At 35.9% G+C, this 22,570-nt stretch overlaps 1 protein-coding gene across 4 annotated transcripts in view; it reads left to right on the forward strand.

Annotated features, from left to right (window-relative positions):
• Window positions 1-22,570, forward strand: part of pasilla (RNA-binding protein Nova-1-like protein passilla) — a 66,761-nt gene that overhangs the window by 2,902 nt on the left and 41,289 nt on the right. For all 4 annotated transcript variants that reach the window (XM_073073503.1, XM_073073506.1, XM_073073504.1 and 1 more), the window contains one exon: window positions 19,019-19,165. In XM_073073503.1, the coding sequence (XP_072929604.1) occupies window positions 19,019-19,165 (147 nt within the window). The remainder of the gene's footprint in view (window positions 1-19,018; window positions 19,166-22,570) is intronic.

A 22,570-nucleotide genomic window follows, 5' to 3' on the forward strand; every position in this document is an offset into this window, starting at 1 on the left:
AAGAAATTTAATTTAACTGGTGTTAATTTTAAATGTACAACTTCGGCAGTGGCCACTTGCCATCAGGTGGACTGCATGATCATATGCTACGTTAATGTTATAAAAAAATAAAATACGATTAATTGTTAACTTCCTTAAAGCCATTTAAATGTAATCGTTTACATCGGTTACAACTTAACGTCATCGGTCATTTAGTCAGTAAAATATCCTACACGTATAATAAGTAACGCTTTGTAATGTTAATGACCACCAGGAACTTCCTACGCCGCTTGCTATCGCTAATTAAATCTATTTTGTATCAGATCTTTCAAGTATGAGGAGGAACTTGAACAACTCGGGTAGTACTTGTGACATTAATTGTGAGCGAACTGGTATTAATATCGGGGACGAGCTAATTTCAAGTAAAACTTTTGTCCCTTGTTAGAGTTTGATGTATTTCTGGAAGGCGGAATCGTGTATTTCAGTCTTATATGCGAAAACGAGATTGGTTCAGACGATTGTACTGAAAATATCATATACTCTTCTCAAGTTTTAAACACAGATATTTTTAGTAATTGCAAGATAAAATATACGTCGTCTCAATTGTATTTTTTTAATTGCATCGAAATGTATCGTATTTTTATCGTTTAGTAGACGTAGTATTCAATGTAATAACACGCTATAACGATTCCTACTCCAGATTTATTCGCCACGTTATGTCATTTGTATCAAATTATCTTTATAGACTGTTCGCGTGATTTGTATCGCGGCTCGCGTCACGCACTTCGGCTGAGCGTAATCTAAGTCGTATCGCAAATTAGTTTTCGTAATTCGCGAGCAAAGCCGAGAGGAGGTTATTGAATTACAAAAAAGCTTCGTCAAACAACCGAGATCAAAGGCTGATACGCTCTTTGAGTCGTCAATTGCCCTCCTCGCTCGTAAGGTAACAAGTCATCTGGGCTTGAAGCACGAAACCAATTATTCTGAACAGGTTCGAGGTTCGGAAACACCTGTGAATTCTACTTCTGTTGGCAGTCAAGTAGATGTTGATTGGTTCTTTGAGTGGGGAGCTAATCCGCAAAGTATTTGTACAAAGTATAACGTTATGTCCTCTAGTGTATTCCGGATTACGTTTTCTTGTTAACAACTGGTTGTATGTAAATTATTTGGTGCGATCAAAGGTTTTTCTTTCTTTAACTTTTACCCTCGTCAATGTAAGCGGTGACCAAAAATTTGCATACGTAAACGAACGGCAACATTCCGTAACCACATTCAAAATACTTTTCGTTGGAAAATACGAAAACTAAAAAGAGGCACACGCTCTGCTTTTGTGTAATCGTAAAAAATGTTGAACAAAGCACGCAAATAAAATGTTTTGTTTGAGCATAGCGTAATAAATACGGAATATGTGGCCATTTGTCATCCTTCTCTGAGGACACTATTTGTACTTGTCTCCGCAATGGCGGTGATGTAATGAAGGTTCTCGTAAAAACTGCTTGTTCCTTCAGTATTGATTTGACAATATTTCGCGTTTTGCCCGCTCCCTTTTTGTCCTACTGGGTACATATCTCCCCCAAATTGGAAAAGCTTGGAGCATATCACGCCACTTAAATGAATCGTGTTGGATGGTACAGGCTAGTAGCTAACCAACCTAAATTTCAGAGAAAAACGTTTTGAGGAATGAAACACATTTCTACGAATGAGGCAGTTAATTTCATTATTGCCAAGATTTCCAAACAGTTGACAATGTAATCTTAACTGTAGTCATTACAGCAACGCACTGGCGTACTTAAAAACGATTTTGCAGATCAAAATCGGCCCTAATACATCCGCTTTGAAGCAGAACTTTTGATGTGGAGTTTCTGAAAAGAAATCATTTTCCATTTTAATTTTCATCCAACTTTGTTATCAGGAAACATTTTATACTCGAGGAGGGATAGCGTTGCGGTATGCGGCATGCGGTACTATTGACAAAGGCCCATCCCCCGCCCTCCGGCGATCTTTAACTTTAAGGACCGCATTACTTGTAATGACTGTAAGATGTATACTTACGACGCCAACGGAGAGCGGAGGGGAGGAATTAGTCTCTTCCCGTTTCTGTTTTTGTGTCGTTTGCGTGTATTTTTATCTGGGATAATTGTTATTTAAAAGATACCGAATAAGAACAGCAGTGCGGATGCCAGATAGTCCTGCGACTGTTGGAAAAGTTGGTCCTACGACTTTTGGAAAAGCCTTGGGTCGTGGAGTATATCCAATAATCTATATTTTTTTTTAAAGTAGCAGATGTGCAGGGCACCTGATAATAACTGGTCAATGATGCCCATGGATGGTTGTAACCAATTTCATGTATAGGAGGTCGGAATCTGATCATAATGCGTTTCCTTTCCTGAGGATTAAGATGGTCGCCACAAATGAACGACATTTGAGGTGACCGATGCGCCGATGCATATTTTATAACAAGTAAGTTTCCTCGTGAAACTAGAAATATATAGTTTGCCTTGGACGACAATTAATTGTACAATTACCTGCTGATAAATATTGCTGATAACTGTGGGAAAATCTTCGATCATAAATCATGTCATGAAGAATAAGTAGCATACTTCATAGATGCAATCATATCAATTTCCGAGTAACTGCGGATTAACCACAGGGCGGGGGCATCTTTATATAAAGGCACTTAATGCCTAATGATATGGAATATATTAATTATTATGGACAGTCATTAATCATAAATATTAATGAGTTAATCTAGAATTGTATCCAATAGCATATTAAGTAGTTAGAACATCTGAATATATGACTGACATGAGGTAAAAGATTAAGTAGCTGCAGAAGGCAGTTGTCGAATTATACAAAGTTGTCGATTCGGAAATCGCTTAAGAATTATTGCAACGTTACTAAGGGCATCAAAGAGTAACTATAGCCGATTCTTTCAGAAGTACAGATAAAGAAAAACGAAAGAAAAACTAGTATTAAAAATAAGCATAACAAGAATATTTTCAAAGTTTATTCAAAGACTTTTGATCAACCTTGTTACAGTAAAACTCCTTGCCACTTTTGAAATGGTCTATTCATGTAAAAGTCTGCCGGCATCCACAAATTTCCACCTAAACGGAGAACTGTTTCACGTTAAAAGTAGTTTGTTCAACAATACTGAGACCGCCACATTTTTATCTTTATAAAAACTGAACTAGTTAAAAGATATAAGTAATAACTAGTTTCTTTGAACAGAATACACTCGAGTGTATAATAATACTATAATAGGAAGTACGACATTAATATTCTCATGTTTTTTGCAAACGCAACTTCTTCGTAGGAAAATGTATGTCAACCACCATAGATATACATACCTAGACAAACAATACGAGCTGGTAAAACAGGTCATCAAGAAAGTAGAGCAGTTGAAAAGGATATTGCCGTACTTTGCACTTTAAAACGAACTTTTTCACATATTGCACAGCACAGCAGAAAGTACAAAAGAGCAAACACTTTGTTTTTGACTTGGGAACTTGGTATTGGATTTTACGGGTTTTGAAACTTCAGGAATATGAATAAATGATTTATTCATTGTAATAATAAGAAAGTGAATAATTAAAGTATATTCCTGGAAGCCATCTCACGTACCTTTGATATTGCCTAACAAAAGAGTAACCCAAATTCACCATGTATATTCATGGAGCTCGTTTTGACGTCGCTCGTCACACATCCCTTTGTCGTTGTAGGCTTTTGTCACTCAATACCCTTGTAGCGCTAACGAATAAACGGATTTCATGTTATACGTTATGTAAAGGCGAAATACAATATTTCGAATAAACACGTTTGTATGAAACACGTTTTGGTGCCTTGACTGATCCAAAATCCTGTAATTGGATGGAGGTGGTTGAGTTTTGCGTGCGTTACAGCATCATCGCCTCATCTAAATCTACCCCATGAAGCTCGCACTGTTATTACTACGTTGATATTAAATTGGCCCAATATTTCTTTCACTGCCTTATATTTTCTCCTCGGTAACTTCAAGAGTACATTTTGTATCAAATTGGTCACTCATGAGACTCATCACTAAAACAATAGATTTAGTCGTATTTTTTGCATAGAACGCTAAAGTCAAAAACTCCTTTCAAAGTCTTGGGATAAACCAAGTGCATAGTCAATTGATATAGTCCATAGACATATGTACGTATCATTGTGGTGAAGTGTATCATGACAATGTCGTTACACTGGAAGCAAGATATCTCTGCACTATTTATTGAAGATTACACGGTTTACTACGTCGTAAAAAGCAACCGGTACTCTGGAAGCCTTCATAGATTTTATTTTAATGTAATTCTGATTTGATTACAACCTTTTCTATCTCCCAAAACTTGCGACCTAAATCTGATATTCTCTAACTTCCCTAGCTTACCAGCGTTGATTCGACGTTGCCGACCTGAAAAAATAGCGAAATGACTGTCGTATGTGTACATGTAGATTTATGGAGCTCGTTTGACGGCAGCCATCCTTTGTCGTTGCAGCCAGCACTTTGTCACTCGACACCCCCGTAGCGGAATTCACTAATTAGCCGCATTACATGACGAAGCTTTAACGTGATGAAAATTATTCGGGGCCGTATTAAGGTGCCCTTATACCGAACCCGGTCTGTAATAGCGAACATTGTTGTGGCCACTGATTAGCCCCTACGATCATTTACTTATCCTAGATATAATATTGGCGTCGTAATTTATTGACCCGATTTCAAGAAACCCACAAATTCTTAGTGTTCCATATTCGTTACGTCTTTCTACTCTATAAATGTCGGGCTGTCAAAATTAATGTTGCTTTTAGGACATTGTTTCTCGAATGCACGCTAGGTACTCTATTGAAATGATAAATGAATGATGATAAACAACGTAAGATTAATTCCGTTGTGTTGCCAGCGGTCGTGCATTTGGGTCGACGTCGGAAATACTCCTTGGACTATTGTTTTCTGTTGTGTTTGCGGATTGCGACCTTCTATGTTTAATGGTAGTGTTCAAACATTGCGGTTTGTGGCTGCGGTCTCTACATTAGCATCCCTCGGGGTCGGAGTTTCTTTTGGAACCAAGTAAAAACCACAAAAGTCAGAACTACTGTAATTTAGTATAAATCAGAATCGAAGCCAAAAAAATTTAACTTATTTTTCTGGAACGTCAACACGTCACCAAATTTAATCATAGTTTTCTTCCCTTTCGATGTCAGATATTGCCACCATATATTGCTATTTGGAAAAGTAATAGTGAAAAGCGTCCATCAAGACGCAGATGTGCTGTCAGTCCCTACTTGAAGCCCAATCTCGCTCTCGACATTTCCAAATACGTGTAATGTTTCTTCAGCCTAAAAGTATACATTTATTTTATCTGCGTATTATACGTTACCTTGGGAACCTGCTAAAACGGGTATAAGCTGTAGCATTAATTCTGTAAAATAATCTTAGTCCAACAAAAAGTCTCTTTGTCCATAATACATATCATATTGCGTCTGCTTCTCTATATGAATACCTTAAAGATAACCAAGTTATCAGTTAGTTATCAGCGAATTATAAAACAATTCAACTTGCCGTTTCTTATCAGCTGTTATAATATGTGTAGTCAAGTGCTTTTCCTGTACTACAGTTGTGAAGGTTACATCATGAAACAATAAACCTTGAAGTATTCAATAACAGCCAATGAGTAGTTTATTTCACGTTCATCAGAGTAATTGTGATGAGTATGGACGCAAACAAAAAATACTGTGTACGTAATTAAAGTAGCTACAGATAATTGTACATATCTGGTAATGAACCTATGACTACATGCAAAAGATTTTCAGATTTTTCTTATTCTAAACGCAGGACCTAGACCTTGCAGAACTAATAAGGTTTTTTTTCTATATTAAGTTTCTAACTATATCTATTAGGAATAGCATCCTCCAAGGCGCTCCACTATGCATGATTACGTGCTAAATCCTTGCAGTTAGTTTCAATGTCTCTATTTTCCCACAATCCCACGTTGAGCACGGTGAGCCGGCGCAATCGCCGTGAAATGTAAAATAACCGGTAAACTCGCCGTCCGTCTGTAACGATGTGATGTTGCATCGTTTGTTTATTGTTTTTGTCTCGTACACGTTTAGATCTAGCTCGTTTTAGTACGTTGTTACCGTTAGATACAAGCTTCGCCCTGACTGCGATGTTACTGAGATTTAGTTTAACCTTATCTATTATTAAGGATACATTTATCACGTTTATAGCTATATTAGTAATCGTGTAATCAATTTTGCGATGTTAATGTAGGAAATTTATTTTGCAATGTTTATGGATTCACTGCACGAGGTTCTTAGCATATCACAATTAACTTAAAATGTCACAAGTCAAGGACAAAAGTTTTTTTAGTTAGAATTAAGGTCAGGTCGGGTGCATCATCGCCGGCCTTTTATTTTTTGTTTAATTGTTCGTTTCATAAGCGGAGAGAATATCTCTTCGTAATTGCCGCGCTCCATGTGCTCCACTTATACTTTTTTGCAGTGCCCATTAGGCACTGGATTCACGCCATTCAGCCTAGGTTGGGGCAGATTGCACAAAAGTGTGTTGGTTTTGTTCCATAGCGAGCTTTGTTGAAATTTTTCACTGTTTTCACAATTATTATTTTTTTGCTCAGTTGGACGTACATTTTGTTCTGGATTTAAATATTTTCAGCGGCACTGGCTTGATAATAGAAAAGCTATACCACGAAATGTGCCAGGGACGCAATGATTGATATTAACTCTCCTTATGTAGATTTTAATCCGTACCGAGACTGAATAATTTTGAGTTATTTGACCGTACAAGTTACAAGAATATTCTTAACGTACAGTAGCGTATTCATCTACATCGTCCTTCCTACCCACTTGAGATGTGTCGTCTTCCTCCTTGGCGCCCCCGTTCGTTCCCGTTACTGGATATCGCTAGGAGGCGAGCCATTACGCTCCAATAACTTCCTCCAATAAATACGCATTTCTCGTTACAAAAATTTCCATGCGCATTCGCCTGTGAAATGGTGTTAGGACGAATTTATTAACACGCGACTTGGTATTACTTATTTACTCGCTTCGTGTATTTCACTTTTCATTAAACTATTTGAATTAGTTTTCACTATTGAAATGAGTTCATGTTTTGAAATAAATTTCTATCCAAAGTAAAATAATATTAAGGATATCAGGTAATAAAATAGCCATAACAGCTAATAAAATAGTTTTCTATCTTTTTACTAAAGCGAAACGGTTAGTACTTCCCCCAGCTATAAAATCTCGCAACAAAGCACCTTTTTGCGGGCAGTAATGACTAGGGTTGAAGGTAAAAAGCCGATAAGCAGCTTACAAGTTACCTTTTAAAGGGTCGATGCTACATTTAAATATTGATGTTCCTATATTTATGGATCTAAATTATAATATTAAAAGCATTCGTCAAATTGGTTCACATAATAAGTACAACAAACAGAAAATGCATTATCATTACACGATCTTAGTACTAGATAATAAAGCGTTAACAAAGCACTATACGATTGGTTTTTAATTGCTTGCTCGTTGTATGTTTATGTAAAGCGATGGTACACAAATCGTATCGTTTGGTAATCGATGCGCATTTACCAACGGAATTGTCACAATACAATCGGTTGTACAATTGTTGCGCTCACTGAATAACAATTAGCACTCATTCCAAACCATATAATGTTTAAACGTTTCACACGCTTGCTAATAAAATTTAACGGCCCATAATCTTTTATTGATGAAATATCTCTCGTGTATTATTATGGAATTGTAACAAATGTGTTACGTGCAAGTTTGTTTTACTTGGTCCTAGGCTTCCCGTATCGTCAAATGTTTGAAAAATCCGTTCCAAATGATGTCTGTTTTGTCTGTCCGATATAACGTTTTCTTTTGTATAAAATCCAGTCGTAGACCGGTTGATTTGTATCGTATAGCAGTAAATCGAAGTTATTTTTCCACATACTCTACTAAATTCTACAAGATTCAAGCAGCGCTTGCGGTCTGTTGAAAATTGCATTCCCAGAGAAGTTTTCAAAAAGCAGCGACTTGTCGCATTCTCTAACTTCTCGCGGTCTATCGCTGCTGTGCGATCTATATTGGCAAATCTCGAGCCAACTACAAAATTCAAGACACGAAAATAAAAACGACTTTCTACTATCCATAACAATATTAAGTCTACGTTTACTCCAATTTTGCTCACGCTCAACACACTCCAACATTGTTTGTGACATTTTAAATTTTCAAACTATCGTATAGCAGTTGGGGAATGCATAAATTTACGTAAAATCGCAAGATAAATCTCTTTAAAGTGACGAAAACAAGCTTGTACATCTTGTTAAAGTTGGAAAGCTTTTTATTAGGAATGCGGAGTCCATACGTTGCACAATTTGGACACTCTCCAACACCCTTTTAGGGTAATAGGTCCTTATTATTTTTTAGGTTAAGAGTCAAACCCACGTAGTCCATCTAAATCTGAAGATGGCAGCTAAATCAAATGGAAAACTTGAGTATGATTTTAAGAATGTATGTGTTGTACTGGTTGTACACATATATTTAGGTAAATTAAAAGCGAGCTAAACCAATGAGATTAAATTTTTGCTCTCTATACACATTAATAGCATCCTTAATAATTTACCGTTCAGTGCAAAGTTTATAAACATTAAATGGATTCCATCATTCAATCACTAAACGTCAGCAACATGTTCTAATGTTGAGAGCATTACTCGTTAGATATATTTGAATGCCTCCCGCGTAACCTCCGATGCTCGCTCACTTTCGTTTTTACTGTCGTGGTCACCGCAGTCGTATTGTTACACAACCTGTTTAATAGGTTTAGCTAGTTCGTGACTTGTATCTCTATTTTGGCAAGATTTCATTTTCGCTATATCATCCTCTTTGGGTGACTCCAAATTTTTTACTCCTACTTCAAATAAACAATTATTAATATTAATTATATGTTCCTACAAACGTGTGTATGGCTTTGCAGGTTTTTTTTTTAGATTTTGATCATCTACCTATGAACTTATTAGATTTATATCAGAGTTTATAAAATAATTGTAGTTTTTTTGTGAGATCGAAGGAAAAAATAAGCTTTAGGTACCATAAAATCTATCCGGTATCACAAGTATTTTACACCTACCAAGGCCCTAGACAGATTTGATATTCGTATTCATTCACTGACATTGAAGAGTCTATAATTTATTGCCAGTTGACAGCAGCTTATATTTTAAAATCCACTATCTAAGCTTTATATTATCCCTATTCATTAAGATCAACTATGTTTATCTCATAAATAAAATATATCAACGTTAGCTGCTCTTCAATATTAGTCTACATATAATAAATCTTGTTTACACTGTTTTACAAGAGTAATCGTAAAAACTCAATATTGCTTTAATTTTAAATATATTTAGAAGTATAATCAGATACTGCTCTGTAAATGCACACGGGCGACCCTCATTACGAGAGGGTTGAACTCGTGTGATACCTATTTGAACTTTGTTGGTTTAGGTCCGTCGCGCTAAGTGGAAACTTGGAGTTTACTTGAAATTTGCATGCTCCGTCGTCCGACGAGAGGATTCGTTAGGATTCGTTGATCCTGCACAATTTATGTAAACCTTCCATAGTTCGTGACTGGCCAACTAATATTAAACTTTTGATTTATGAAATGCATTCATATTTTAACTTTGTAGATCTTCGTGGTTATGTGGTGCTGTGTTCTTGTTTGGAAGTTGTCGCAAAACAAGACGCAGTACGAGGCGTTTTAACTAAGTACTATAGGGTAGCACTAGCAACACATCTGTGGTCGGTCTCAAGTAAAACTCCAATTCTAATTGGCATTCGATTACAAATGCACTAAAAATCTGATTATATGTATGCTTATTTGTCATTTTAAAATTCATAAATAAATAACGTTGGTTTATGCAGTATTTCCAGGGAAATAATAGTGAAAGTGTACCTCAAAAGGATGAACCACCTTGTATATGCTCTAATTTATTGACCCCAACACATTGCTGCCTACGTAACCGCTAAGCTCGTTTATAAATGCGGAGGCGTTGCTCATTTTTGGCCATCGAGTGGATCCAATCCCGGTAAAGCTTTTCAGCAGAACGGTTTGGTGCATTGCGGACTTCGGTGACTTGTGTTTTCGGCGTCCATGTGGAACAGGTTATTGATAACTTGATTTGATAACTTATGACGTCAGCGCGAACGCTTATCGTTCTCATACTCGTATGCAATCGTGCGTGGCCCCAATCGTAACGCATTTGTGGGTGTAGGCTCCTATTACTTTGTGCCAGATTGGGATATGTAGGAAGCGAAAATAGAATTCGGGCCACGGGAACAACAAAGATGTGGACTCTTTTTAACTTACTTTCAAATACTTTTAACTGCGGAAAATATCTGATTTTGGTTAAGTTTCTTCAACCAAGTCGATTGCAGTTTTTTTATATAACGACATAGTTTTGTATATACAGCATTGTATTCTACAGCTGCAAGTATTTAGTAAATCATTCGGAATGGACACAATAAATATAACTTCATAAATAACTTAATTGCTTCTATAATAGAATGTCTCGAATCCTTTGAATATTTAACATGTTTTTCTACCAAAGTGCCTTCTCTGTTGCCTTTGTTACGAAGTTTCCAACAATAAAATTTGTTTTGGCGAGTGATGGATTGTTTGCCCGTTTTATTTGTCGAAATTCCAGCGCGAATTTACCATTCATTCTATTCATAATTTTATCAATAGGTAAATATTTATCGATATTGCTTGATATTGACACATAGGAATATAAGCGTCATTAGAGTACTAGTGCCAAGTCGCTAATTACATTTTTATCGCAAGCAATTAACGGCCGTCCGATGTCTTCATTGTTTTCGAATCGGAATTTCCTGCAAGAATTACTGGGAACCGAAAGTTTAATAGCGCGGTGATGATTGATATTGTAATTATTTGACCATTCTGAAACATTCCGACGCTTAACGGTTCCAGAGATTCTATATATCGATGATATTTTATATAATGCAAAATATATATTGTAAATTGTAATGGATATTACGTTATTTCGCTAAAAATATTTACCAATCGCGACTTCACGGATACCTTTTCAAAACCTAATTTTAAACTAAATTGTTAAGTACAGCCTGAAACATAAAACTAAACATTCTTCTACGTTTCCCTGTACGCGATGCTCTGATTTATAATTAAGAGGTTCATGGTCGCGGACTTCATTGTAATTTTCGAGGGATTATGTTTTCTACTTTCCTACCAAATAATTTTACGAAGTATTTTGTGAAATAACTATAAGTATGTGCTATAAAAGTATAAAGTATGTATAAATAATAGCGTTATGTGTGTGATAGTTCTAACTACCTTGAAGTGTTTTAGCCCTCGCTTCTTATCTTAATATTACTAGTTTTGATAAATGGATTCCATCATTCAATCAGTTCGTATCTGTTGATTATGATTGCTGATAATGTACGTCAGGTATATATGTCTAAATGCCGCCGCTTTTAGCTGGTGTAAATATTGTGGTCTGTGTTGAAGCTTTTGATATCTGATGGGCCGTCAGCCCGTTAAGTTGTAATCGGTGGATCAGTTGAGATGCCGCATTGCGCCTCCTCAGCCGCTTGCTGCAGGTCGTCGAGACGCAAGCGCAGTGCGAGTGTGACGTCATGCGCAATGACTAATGATCTTTATAAACAATCCCCTCAAGTGCGCGCTCAAGGACGCATATGTGTTGTCATCGAACGCACAGTCAATACCACAACAATCGTGAATATCGTAATTGATTTTTTAAACGATACTGAGTACAAAACCGCATAAGTATTCCTTGAAGTACTCGTATATCGTTCATGGAAAATAAATCCAACTGATGATCAAGTAATAATGTCGGTAAAGTAAGTGTTAAATAAAAGAAGTGAAAAAGTACTCATTACTCGTTTATAAGAACTTGATGAGGTATTGATCTGACACTTCTCACTGCAGTAGCTGCAGATCAAGTCGAGAGTACTTCGCGGACGGACATTCTAACTTGAAGCAAAGTATTGTATGAAGTTTCCCACGTATAGAACGTTTATTTGAATAACCCAATTTCGTATCATTTACTTCATTCGATATTTTACACAAAGAACTGATTACTGGAAAGGAATGTATTGTATACCTATTAGCTATTTACTCAGCTCGTTCCAAAAATGGCAATATGTATCATGACTTTCGGAATTCGTTAAATGACTATGCGAAGTATTTATAGACGAATGCCCAATGACCATTATTTAGATGGATTTCTCAACTAGATCTTGGATTTCAGCGATCTATCAACAGGAGGCGGAATGGATACTCTTTAGTTTTCTTTGGAAAATAAATAAAATATGAATCGGGTCCAATGGCCTATTTGGCGGGTTTCGTCAGGAACATTTTTAGATAGCGCGATAACCCCGGGGACCGGCGAGTGATCGCCGGCGTGATTTATCGCCGGCCGCGCGCCGCGCTCACATATTTTTTTGTAAAAGCCATGTAAGTCCGTGTAAATATCATGGATGTTTCGGCCAAAGTTCATGAAGATTGAGGTGGACGACCTTGCTTACCTCAATGATAAATTATCTTTTTTTGTAAGCAATGTAGAAGATAAAATTAAAGTAATTTTGGGAAATTTTCGTTTATCGTATAGAGTTCCCCTGGGTCCGATTTACAACACGACAATGGCCTGGATATAACATTACTCAGCATTGTTTCGTCGGTTATCCCTTGTAATAATAAAGTAGTAAGTGAAAACTATTATTAACGCTAAAACGGTTTTCACTTTCATTTAAGCTTTTATCGAATATTTAGCATTATCTTTTGCGTTTTTGTCAAACGAATTTAGAAGATTGCTATCGAACCTTTTGTTAGCAGATATGATGTGGATCTAATTGCTTTGTCGCTGGAGATTTCTTTATTAACAATTCCACGTTGCGTCTTCCATTACGAAACACTTCTAGCCAATTAAATATGAATGGATATAACTTATGAATCATGAATTTAATGAAATGTCGCCGTTAATTGCTCCAAGCAAAAATAACTGGAAACGCGCGGGTCTCGTGTGGAATTTTCATGAAACTCCTTGATTTATAATTGCCCTGTAGTTTTTCAGTTCACGGAATTTGACACATTTTTGACACCTTTCTGTAAAGGACTGATTCGTTTCGAAGATTTATTAATTTGTTTGAAAATGTTTGATAAAATATTTTCCTATTTAAGTTAATTTCCAGTAGTAAAATTGATGACTGCTTTTGTTCGAGCTAGTCTTGTTCTATCTGCGCAACTTGCAATTAGCTTGAATTTATATTTCAAACAACCTAAAACAATATCCTGATAGACTTGTAACTAAATTATTTGATAATAATATTTATCTACGGTTTCCTTTACAATTTCTATTATCGGTATCAAAATGTTGATGTTTCCACGGAAATGAGCAGAACTCCACAATTTTGAATGTTAAATGATTTTATAACAGAACTTGTTTACCCCGCTGTTTTCAAAGTATTGTTTGTAATATAAATAAATTCTTTGCAAGTTTGTGGAATAATTTATGCTACAAGTTGTAATAGTCAATTTCCATTACAAATCCTTCTGGACGCTCATTTTAAAATTCATTATCATTCGTACTATGGAATAGTAGCACAGTTAAAGAAACAATGCGACTGAAATACGCGTTTATTTTCTACGATTCATACGAGATGCGAGTCCGCAACGTATATTTACGTTGACAGCTGTTCTCATTATTCCCATTGAAGACGCCGCAACGATACAAAATCAACCGTCGCGACCAATTAGCTTTATTTATGCTTCATGAAAACTTGATCCCTTGGGCTAAAACTTATTGTAGTTCTGATCACGTTAAAAATAGATTATGTATTAGCTACATAGCTATACATTAAGACTTAATATAGTTTTTTTCCAAGATTGTACATGTAAACATTACCTTTTTGTGTTGAAAGACACTCCTCAAATCACTTAACTTTGGTGAGCTAATCGAGTCCAATCTCTACGTGTGTAGAACTCAAAGTTTAACGAAAATATTTACAATTTTGTTTTCCTTTGTATGTATTTGCATTTGAGATGCAGAGGAAACACAAAACTAATGCATTGTACGTAGTTTCCGCGGAAAATCTTGGCAGGTGGTCTGATTTTCTTGACAGGCCGTGCCAACGTGTGGCCATTGGTGAGGGGCAGTAGAGCGCAAAGGTCTCTTCAGCCAAAACTTGAAACCAAATTGACGCCAGAGCGCTGTAGTGTGCATTGTGTAACATGTGTACTTCTAACTATATTGTTTGACATTTGGATCACTCCGAGTCTCCTTTTATTTTTATTTCTACTTTAGTTTTCTGCAAATGATAAATGCCTTTTTTGATGACATTTTGTAAGTCGTTACTATCCTCCATGGACACCTGCGTTCACTCTTTTTTTTAACGTGAACTCGACAAATTTACAGTTCTGCTATAAATTTCAAATAATATTTTGACATAAGTGTCATATGTCATATTGTTTATTTGCATCTTAAGTCTTTTACAAACCTCACCTTCCACAGCTTTTTGTACAATGTAACATTGTTTTAATAAAATTAAATAATGATGTCAAAGTTCATTTAACTTTGCTATGACGTAAATATATACTGAAGTATAAAAACGTTACTATAAATTCAACAGAACTACTCGCTACTGTACTCAAGTGGGCATAATTGTACAATCAACTGTGAAATCTCGATTCGCATTCAAACAGATTTAACGATTATCTAATCCAGTTGATATGCTGAATAATAATCGCAGTGATTGCTGCCCCGGTTATTATAACCATGAAATGATGAATGGCTGAATTATTCTATCATTCTCACATATTAAGTTCTTACTTCACGTGACTGTAATTGGCTGAAATTGCATTGAGATTAAATAACACTTCCATACGCACTGTATAGGCACAATATATAGTAAGTAATGCGAAGCGAAATACATTTGTATCATTGCCAAACAATTCTTTTAACGATTTAAACTTCAATTACCCTGACAATAGTGAATTAAACGATGAAATTCTTATTTGAAACGAGTGTAAACATTTTTGTGATTATTTGGATACACCTAGTACACTATCAATTTTATATTATTATGAAAATTCCGTAAAGCTTGATTACAGTTTATCCGTTCTGATAAATTCAACTTCTACTTCTATTCCAAACTATGATCAACGTTTCTGTGATCTTAATCTTAGCAGCTTACATCGGTTTATGAAATGCAACGATTCACAGATACATGTAAAGTAATCGCTAGGTGATGTCTGTTTGCAATGGAGTGTTGTGATGTAAGATGTGCAGCTAAACATGAATAGTTGGAACGAATTCGCCTGAATTTAAATTATGGATCAAATCATGTGCACGACTTCTGACTTGTAATTACGCTCTTGTGAGATCGCTATCATCCGAGCTCTCTACATCACGGGTTGCTCTTCCTGATTCACATTTAGTTTTGAATTCACTGAATTTATAATTTGTATTTAATTTAACATTTCAATTAAGTTGTGATCTGATGACTATACTTATGATTCCGGTTGAGCACTACACACATAATAAAAACAAATAATACCTACAATACACCACTCTTGTTCACAGTTATCATTTACAATGTCACATTCCAATGAACATTATGTAACTCTGAACAATTTATTGTTATTCTCAGAACAAACGTTTGGTATTTTCAATTATGAAAATTCATGCGAATAGTTTGATTTGATTTTTATGCTATTAAAAATACTTTAGACTATATCAATTAATTATTATTTTAAATATTCATAATAACCAATATTCAACATCCAAACTCGACAGAGACATGAACTACAGGATCATCTCTATTAATATCCATATAAAGGAGATTCCTACTTCCCTATCCTCTTGTCCCACAGCTAGTTTCTCTTCTACCGACTACCACTTCTGCTGCAAGTCTACTTAAACTCTTAAGTCTGACTTGACTGAACTAGAATATAACAACATTAATAAAATTAAAACACCATGTGCCACACGGTGTTGCTCCTATTTAAGAAGATTTGTGACACATTATATTTTCATCATCATTATATTTTAAGTGGGTCGCGACATTTTTCAATACGTCAATAATTTTATTACTTAACTTTACAATACGAAAACTTATATTTTGCTCAATTCATTATTATACAAACACTGATCGTCGGCGCCAGTGGGTAGCATCCTTCAGGGCGTCACACCGCGTGAGTTGCGCATTGTGCGACTGCAGGTGAACGCGACGCGGGGCGCACGCTCCATTTGAAATGAGGTCAAACGAGACGCGTCCAGAGTGTCCAGACGCCACGCCGGTGGGACGCCGTCGCGCTATCGTACTAGTCAATTGAAACACATTGAACGTGGGACGCGCACCTCCTTTGTCCTTCAGCGTTTCCTCCGATACGCCATTCCGCTGTTGTGCAAACAATGCTCGTTATTGCCATCTCGATGCTCCATTAAGATTTCCAGTTGCGTGGGCAACGTTCCGACCTCTCTACCTTTTTGCGTTTGCCTCCTGGACAATGATTCCACTGTTTGACTACTCTTTCGCTTTCAATTCGAATATCTAATATTATGTCTCGTATAAGTAATTCGTTTCTTTTGTTAATACTTTCGCTTTCCCTTTTTACTAATACAAAGGCAATTCAATTATGGTTTGTTTGAGAAAAATGAAGAAGGGAATACTGGAGCGCTTTTTTAACATCCCGGGACCTTTCATTGTGAAAGAAATAATGATATTTGTAATCCTCAGTCTTTTTATTATCTTCCTAAGTAGATTATTATTGCTGCCTTATTTCATTAAATGTATAGATTAAATTTGGCATATTACTTTTAAGAATATTTACAACACGATGAAAATGTATCAGTTACAATTAGCTTCCTGCATGTATTTTGTATATGGTTGCAAATTACGCTGGGCTTTAATGGACTTGACGACTTGACAAGGTCGCATTGAACACGTTAATTAAGACCGTAGATAAATTGGACCCGACTAATAACAAGCTATTCGATATGCCTGAATAATCTGCTTGATGTACACTATTCACTCGCACATTATTTGTTCAGATTATTTATTGTTTACGTGAATATTTTGTTGATATCACACCTTTTTTTCCAAGAGTTATCTAGGAATTATTTATTATACGGGTAAACATTTTATATATTAAACATTAATAATATTTTATAATACACACATGTACATATTTTAGTGCTTATTAGTTATTGTAACTGTCTAATACTCGAATCTTTTATACAGAACAATTTAACATAAATCACTTTTTCTTTTACACTTTTAAGAAAGTATATACTGCCGAACATATCTCTGTTTTCGAAGCCGATAATAAGTAAATGTGCTGTAGCTTACATCGAAACATCGCTTACATCACATTTGCAGTAACGGCTAATCAAATCGACCCTTTTTAGATACGGGTTGATTCCGTTAAACCGATAGAAACTATTGGTCGGATTCTCCAAAAACCTCTTCTTCGTTTTTTTTTCTATTTGGTACGTATCGTACTTCATATAAATAATAATTTAATTAGAGTTGTTAATAAATAATCAGATTTCTGTGAAATAGTAATTAGGTCTTCCTTTGTGTGCTATTGATTGTTTGTTGATTCGTGATATTTCTTCAAGATACGTGTTCACCTTTCTTTTATTAAATCCACATATTGCGATGTGCTGGGTATTTTCCATTTTCATCGGATCTGGTTGAATGTAGTATGATCATTGCAGACATATTTATTCTGTATTGTATTTGTTTGATTTATATTTGATTGAAAACAATGTGGTTTGCGAGTGGGTCTAATAAAGCTTCGTTAACATCATCTATGTAAGCGTAACAAGTCGTATTTTATTCTAGTGCGCTTTATTTTTGTATCATCAAGTGGGTCCGAGTTCCAAGGCCGTTTGCACGTCTTTAGGAGATCAACTCACATCTATCATCAATCTATTTACACCGATCGTCTCCTTCTGCATCTGTATGTAGAATATTAGCTACTTCTGTTTCTTATTAATAAAAGTGTGCATGATAGACAATATGTTAATCTAAATTTAAGGTCACGTACTCAATATTCTTAACACCAGAAACTCGATCAGCTTAGTGCTCCTAATTGGCTTAAACGTCATCAATGTCACAGATGTAACTAATATTCCTTTTAGTCTTCTCAGTTACATGTAAAATTGGCGTGATAGGTACAAAATGCAGTCTTATTTTATTGGATACCTAGACACGTAGGTAAATGCCGGGTTACATCATGTTTCCTTATTTATACACGAGTTTCTTCACGCTATACCTGGCAATATTAAAGTAAAGGAAAATATATTTTCCTTATCAAAAAAAAAATAACCTACAGCAATATAAGTTCTTATGAACGTTTTTGAATCTTTAAACATATAATCGATTTGACATTCGTTTTTATATTTCTGTATTGCTATGTGACACATTAAACCGACGCAAGCGCATCGGCTGTTTCCTTCAATATGTAGCTATTGGCCAACATTGACACTAACCATTCGAACTCTGAAGTTGGCTACCGAACGTTCGCCACACGCATCACCATTGCGACTGACATCAGCACAGTTTCTCAAAGGTGTGGCTTACAAACTTACTGTACATACGCAAACGGAACATGCACTTCACACTGACTCATGCAGTTAAGGTTATTTCTGATCTAGTCACTAAAGGCAACCGCGTCTTGTAATATATTAGCTTCTGCTCTATTCTTCATCGACCAACTTACGCATCTGTCGGGTGTACATGTTTAATCAGAATACATTTTTTCTTCTATCTTCAAGCATAACTCTTTTTCAAGCATACATTTGGGAATATTGTGTTTCGAAATTTTATGAATTATGATATACTCAGTTATTTCTCATGCATTAAATTGATTCTTGTCTAATTATTCTACGAACTTATTTCGAAACGCAGTATGCCTTTGTTCATTCGGCTATCATTAAGAATCGTTTTCAATCCGCAGCCGTGGAGCCCACGTACCACTTCAAGGTTCTGGTCCCGTCGATGGTGGCGGGCGCCATCATCGGCAAGGGCGGCGAGACCATCGCCCAGCTACAGAAGGACACGGGGGCCAGAGTGAAGATGTCCAAGTCACATGACTTTTATCCAGGTTAGTATCTTATGTCCCATTGCAATCGTCTTCAAATTTTTGTAGGCAAACACATCGATATTGGATCTCAAGAAATAATGGATCTTTTTAATATCCTCCTCTTTCTTTGTTGAAATAACGCGACTACTGGAAATTTATTTGAAAAAGTACGGTCGGTTTGCAAAGAAAGGGGATTTAATAAGCGAAAGCAAAACGCTTTTTTTAATTTCGCTCTTAGGGAATTACAACGCAACCACTGCAATATTCAAAAAGCATGCATTGACCTAGTTGTGTCAGGATTGAAACACAGTAGACGCCCAAGACGCGCTTTGTTCGCGTCATAAAAGGCCTACTTAGCGGACTTAGCCTCGCCAAGGCGACGGGGAACTAGCTTGTTGGTGTATTGTATACGGGTTTTATGAAAGCATATTATAGAAAATGAGTTTCATTACGAAGAACTCGAGTTCTGAATTTGAAAAGATTTCGCCACACTATTGTAATTAAATGTTACGTGAAATGTTTGGGCTTAAGATTCAACGATATTTTTTTAATGCTCCTGTGAATGGTTTTATGCTGAATAATACAATTTGTTAAATTCAAAAGACAATTGTGGGATCAACAATGTTAAAATGAAATCATCGCAGAAAACGGAGAGTCTTGCCTACTCTTATCTTTATATTTAAGAACGTGAGGTGTCGTGTGGTATATGGAATGTTGTCTCGTATCCTTTTCGACGCGACGATGCGTGACGAAGCTTCCGATTTGAAGGTTGCTAATATATCAGCTGTCCCAACCGGTTATGTCGCGGTAATGGCCACTGAACGAGAAAAAGACGTGTGTTGACGCCGTGTCTATGTTGAAGTAAGTAAAGAAGGAAATGCTTAGGAAATAATTGATGGTACACATACAAGATTTTTTATAAATCTCGAACAGTATCATAATTCACAACCAACCATTGCGGCCAGGGGTTCCATGAAAAGAATTAATATTTTCGTTTCTCGTTACGTTTCCTTCACCGGTATTTATGTCAAAAGAGTTTGTATACGAGAATGCACCTGGCGTTAAGTGGTCTATCCCTATCTTGGGGAAAGATCCCTATCTGGCGTTAAGTGGTCTATCCCTATACTATCTATCTTGGGGAAAGTTACAGATGTTTAGGGATATCTATCCCTAAACATCTGTAACTTTCCCCAAGTTTGACCAGAATTGCTAGGTCGATGATAGATGCCTTGCGGTCGTAAGGATAAAAATGTAACATTACTATCTTTTTTTCCCACATCCGTCAAATCTGCAAATGAATATAATTCTTTCAAACACAGCAAAATAGCGATAATTCGTAAAACGTTAATGTGAGTGCCCTTAAGTTGAACCTAATCTCGACGAGCTCTCGATATGGGACTAAAATTAACATTAAAGTTTTGCTGCTTATCTGTGCTTACATCACGTAATTTTTTGTTCCAACCTAACAAGGTGTGTCAAGGTCTCAAAGCGTGCGACCTTTGATTTACACAATTTCGGCAGTTAGATCATACCCAATGCTCAAATATGTTTTGTATGATTCTGACACATTTCGTAACTTTGATAAAGGATGCTCTAATGGAATGATATCATCTGCAAAAGCCGTATTTCGGGTTGCGTAGCTTTTGTAACAGTATTTTAATTATTCAGTAATGTGTTTTAAATGCTAATGGCACGCAAAGTTCATATTTACTTGCAAAAATGCGGACAGTAATGCAATAAACATCAAAATGTGATGGCAACTAACATTTAGTAATAGCTATTGCTCAACGAGACCGTTTCCTGATCAGAAATGAGGATGTCGTTATTAAAATTTAGGTTATCATTTATTATATGGAACAGTAACAACGCGTATGCAGTGTGCCAACCAAAAAAAACCTTGTTTCATTAAAAATGTGAACGTAACGATAAAATGGAAGAGGGCTAGTTATATTTACATCTGGGGCGGTGGGCGAGGGATACAATGGAGCGCGGGCGACATCCGAGCGCATAATAGAGGCTCTGACTTTGATGCTTCGCAAAGTGAATTCTACATAGCGAAGTTTCAATGTTAGTAGGCCGCTACAAAAACCACGTTTCAAAATTGTGTCATCGACATAGTTACCATATTTGCTACATAAAATCTTAAGCACTTCAGAATTCCAAGACTTTAAAATTTTATAGCAACTTGATCCAATAAGAACTAATACGTGTTAATTTACGAAATGTTTATGTATATCTATATTTGCATGAATCTCAATTTAATAGTTTCAAAGAGCGCCGGCGTCCTTGGTGACTGCAGTAATTAATTTCTAACTGCGGTCTTAATAACCTGCCTTGTGACGACTAAATCCGGTTTGCAGTGTGTGCCACTCGAAATATATGTGCAAACGTTATACATTCCGGCGTTAATGCGATTGCGTCACTGGCCAACTCATGCTCGATGACCGGTGGTCCTTGAACGACTGTGACAGTGATTTTGTCACTATTTTCGTTTCCTCCAATGCGAAGCCTCTACAGTTCAATATAAGTCGATCGCTGTCTTATTTCTTTAATACTCTAAGGCGTTTCAAGGCTTCATTCTAAGCTTATTAGTGGATATTTTCTTGGTAATGAAACCGCTACTACTTGAATGAATATTTCTGAAGAAAAAGGACTTATATTTCCTCTTGCAACTTTATGCCCTTATATTGCTATTTCAAAATGACATGGAGAAAAATGAAAAAGTTAAGACAAGAATACGAACTGCCATAATGATAAATATCATTAAATGATTAAATTAATGGAACAGAAATGGTTATAACTGAGTTCGTAGCAAGGCAAGCTAGAGCCAGATTAAGAGAGAAGACGAGTTGGACGGAGGCAATCTTTCAATCTGGCAGAGACCCCACGAATCATCCATCACAAGTTGCGAATTGCCGAGATGACGCACTTCAACGAAAATAAGAGCGATTGTTTTAATTGTGTTGCTACTATTTATCAAATAAATCCTTGTCGTCATTTCAAATTGGCTTGAAAATTCCATTATTTTGCATTCCAAGCAAAAAGGCTTGCCGGTTGAGCTAACATTAAAATTATGTACATATTTCTATACAAATGTACTACGAATATTTGAATGCAAATTATCTCAGGCGTGAGTTGTTGGGCTTAAAAATATTTATTGTCTACTTACGATTCTCGAGATATATAAATAGAATTACATAAATAATGTGTTACGGTTTTAACTATTCTAAAGATTCATTCATTCATTCTAAAAGAAATATAATATTTTATATGTTGATTTTATAAAAACCTAACACTATTTTATAACACTGGAAGTATAAAAATTATAATAAGTTTGTTGCAATTAATGTTCACTACATCAATTTGTCATGAAATCATTGTAAACCATTGAATACAAAGCCGTGAATATAAAGCGGCATGTAAATT

The sequence above is a fragment of the Epargyreus clarus genome, unplaced genomic scaffold, assembly GCF_041222505.1.
Source record: "Epargyreus clarus isolate Ecla_fem2 unplaced genomic scaffold, WU_Ecla_fem_2.2 ptg000006l, whole genome shotgun sequence".
NCBI classification, from domain to species: Eukaryota; Metazoa; Arthropoda; class Insecta; order Lepidoptera; family Hesperiidae; genus Epargyreus; species Epargyreus clarus.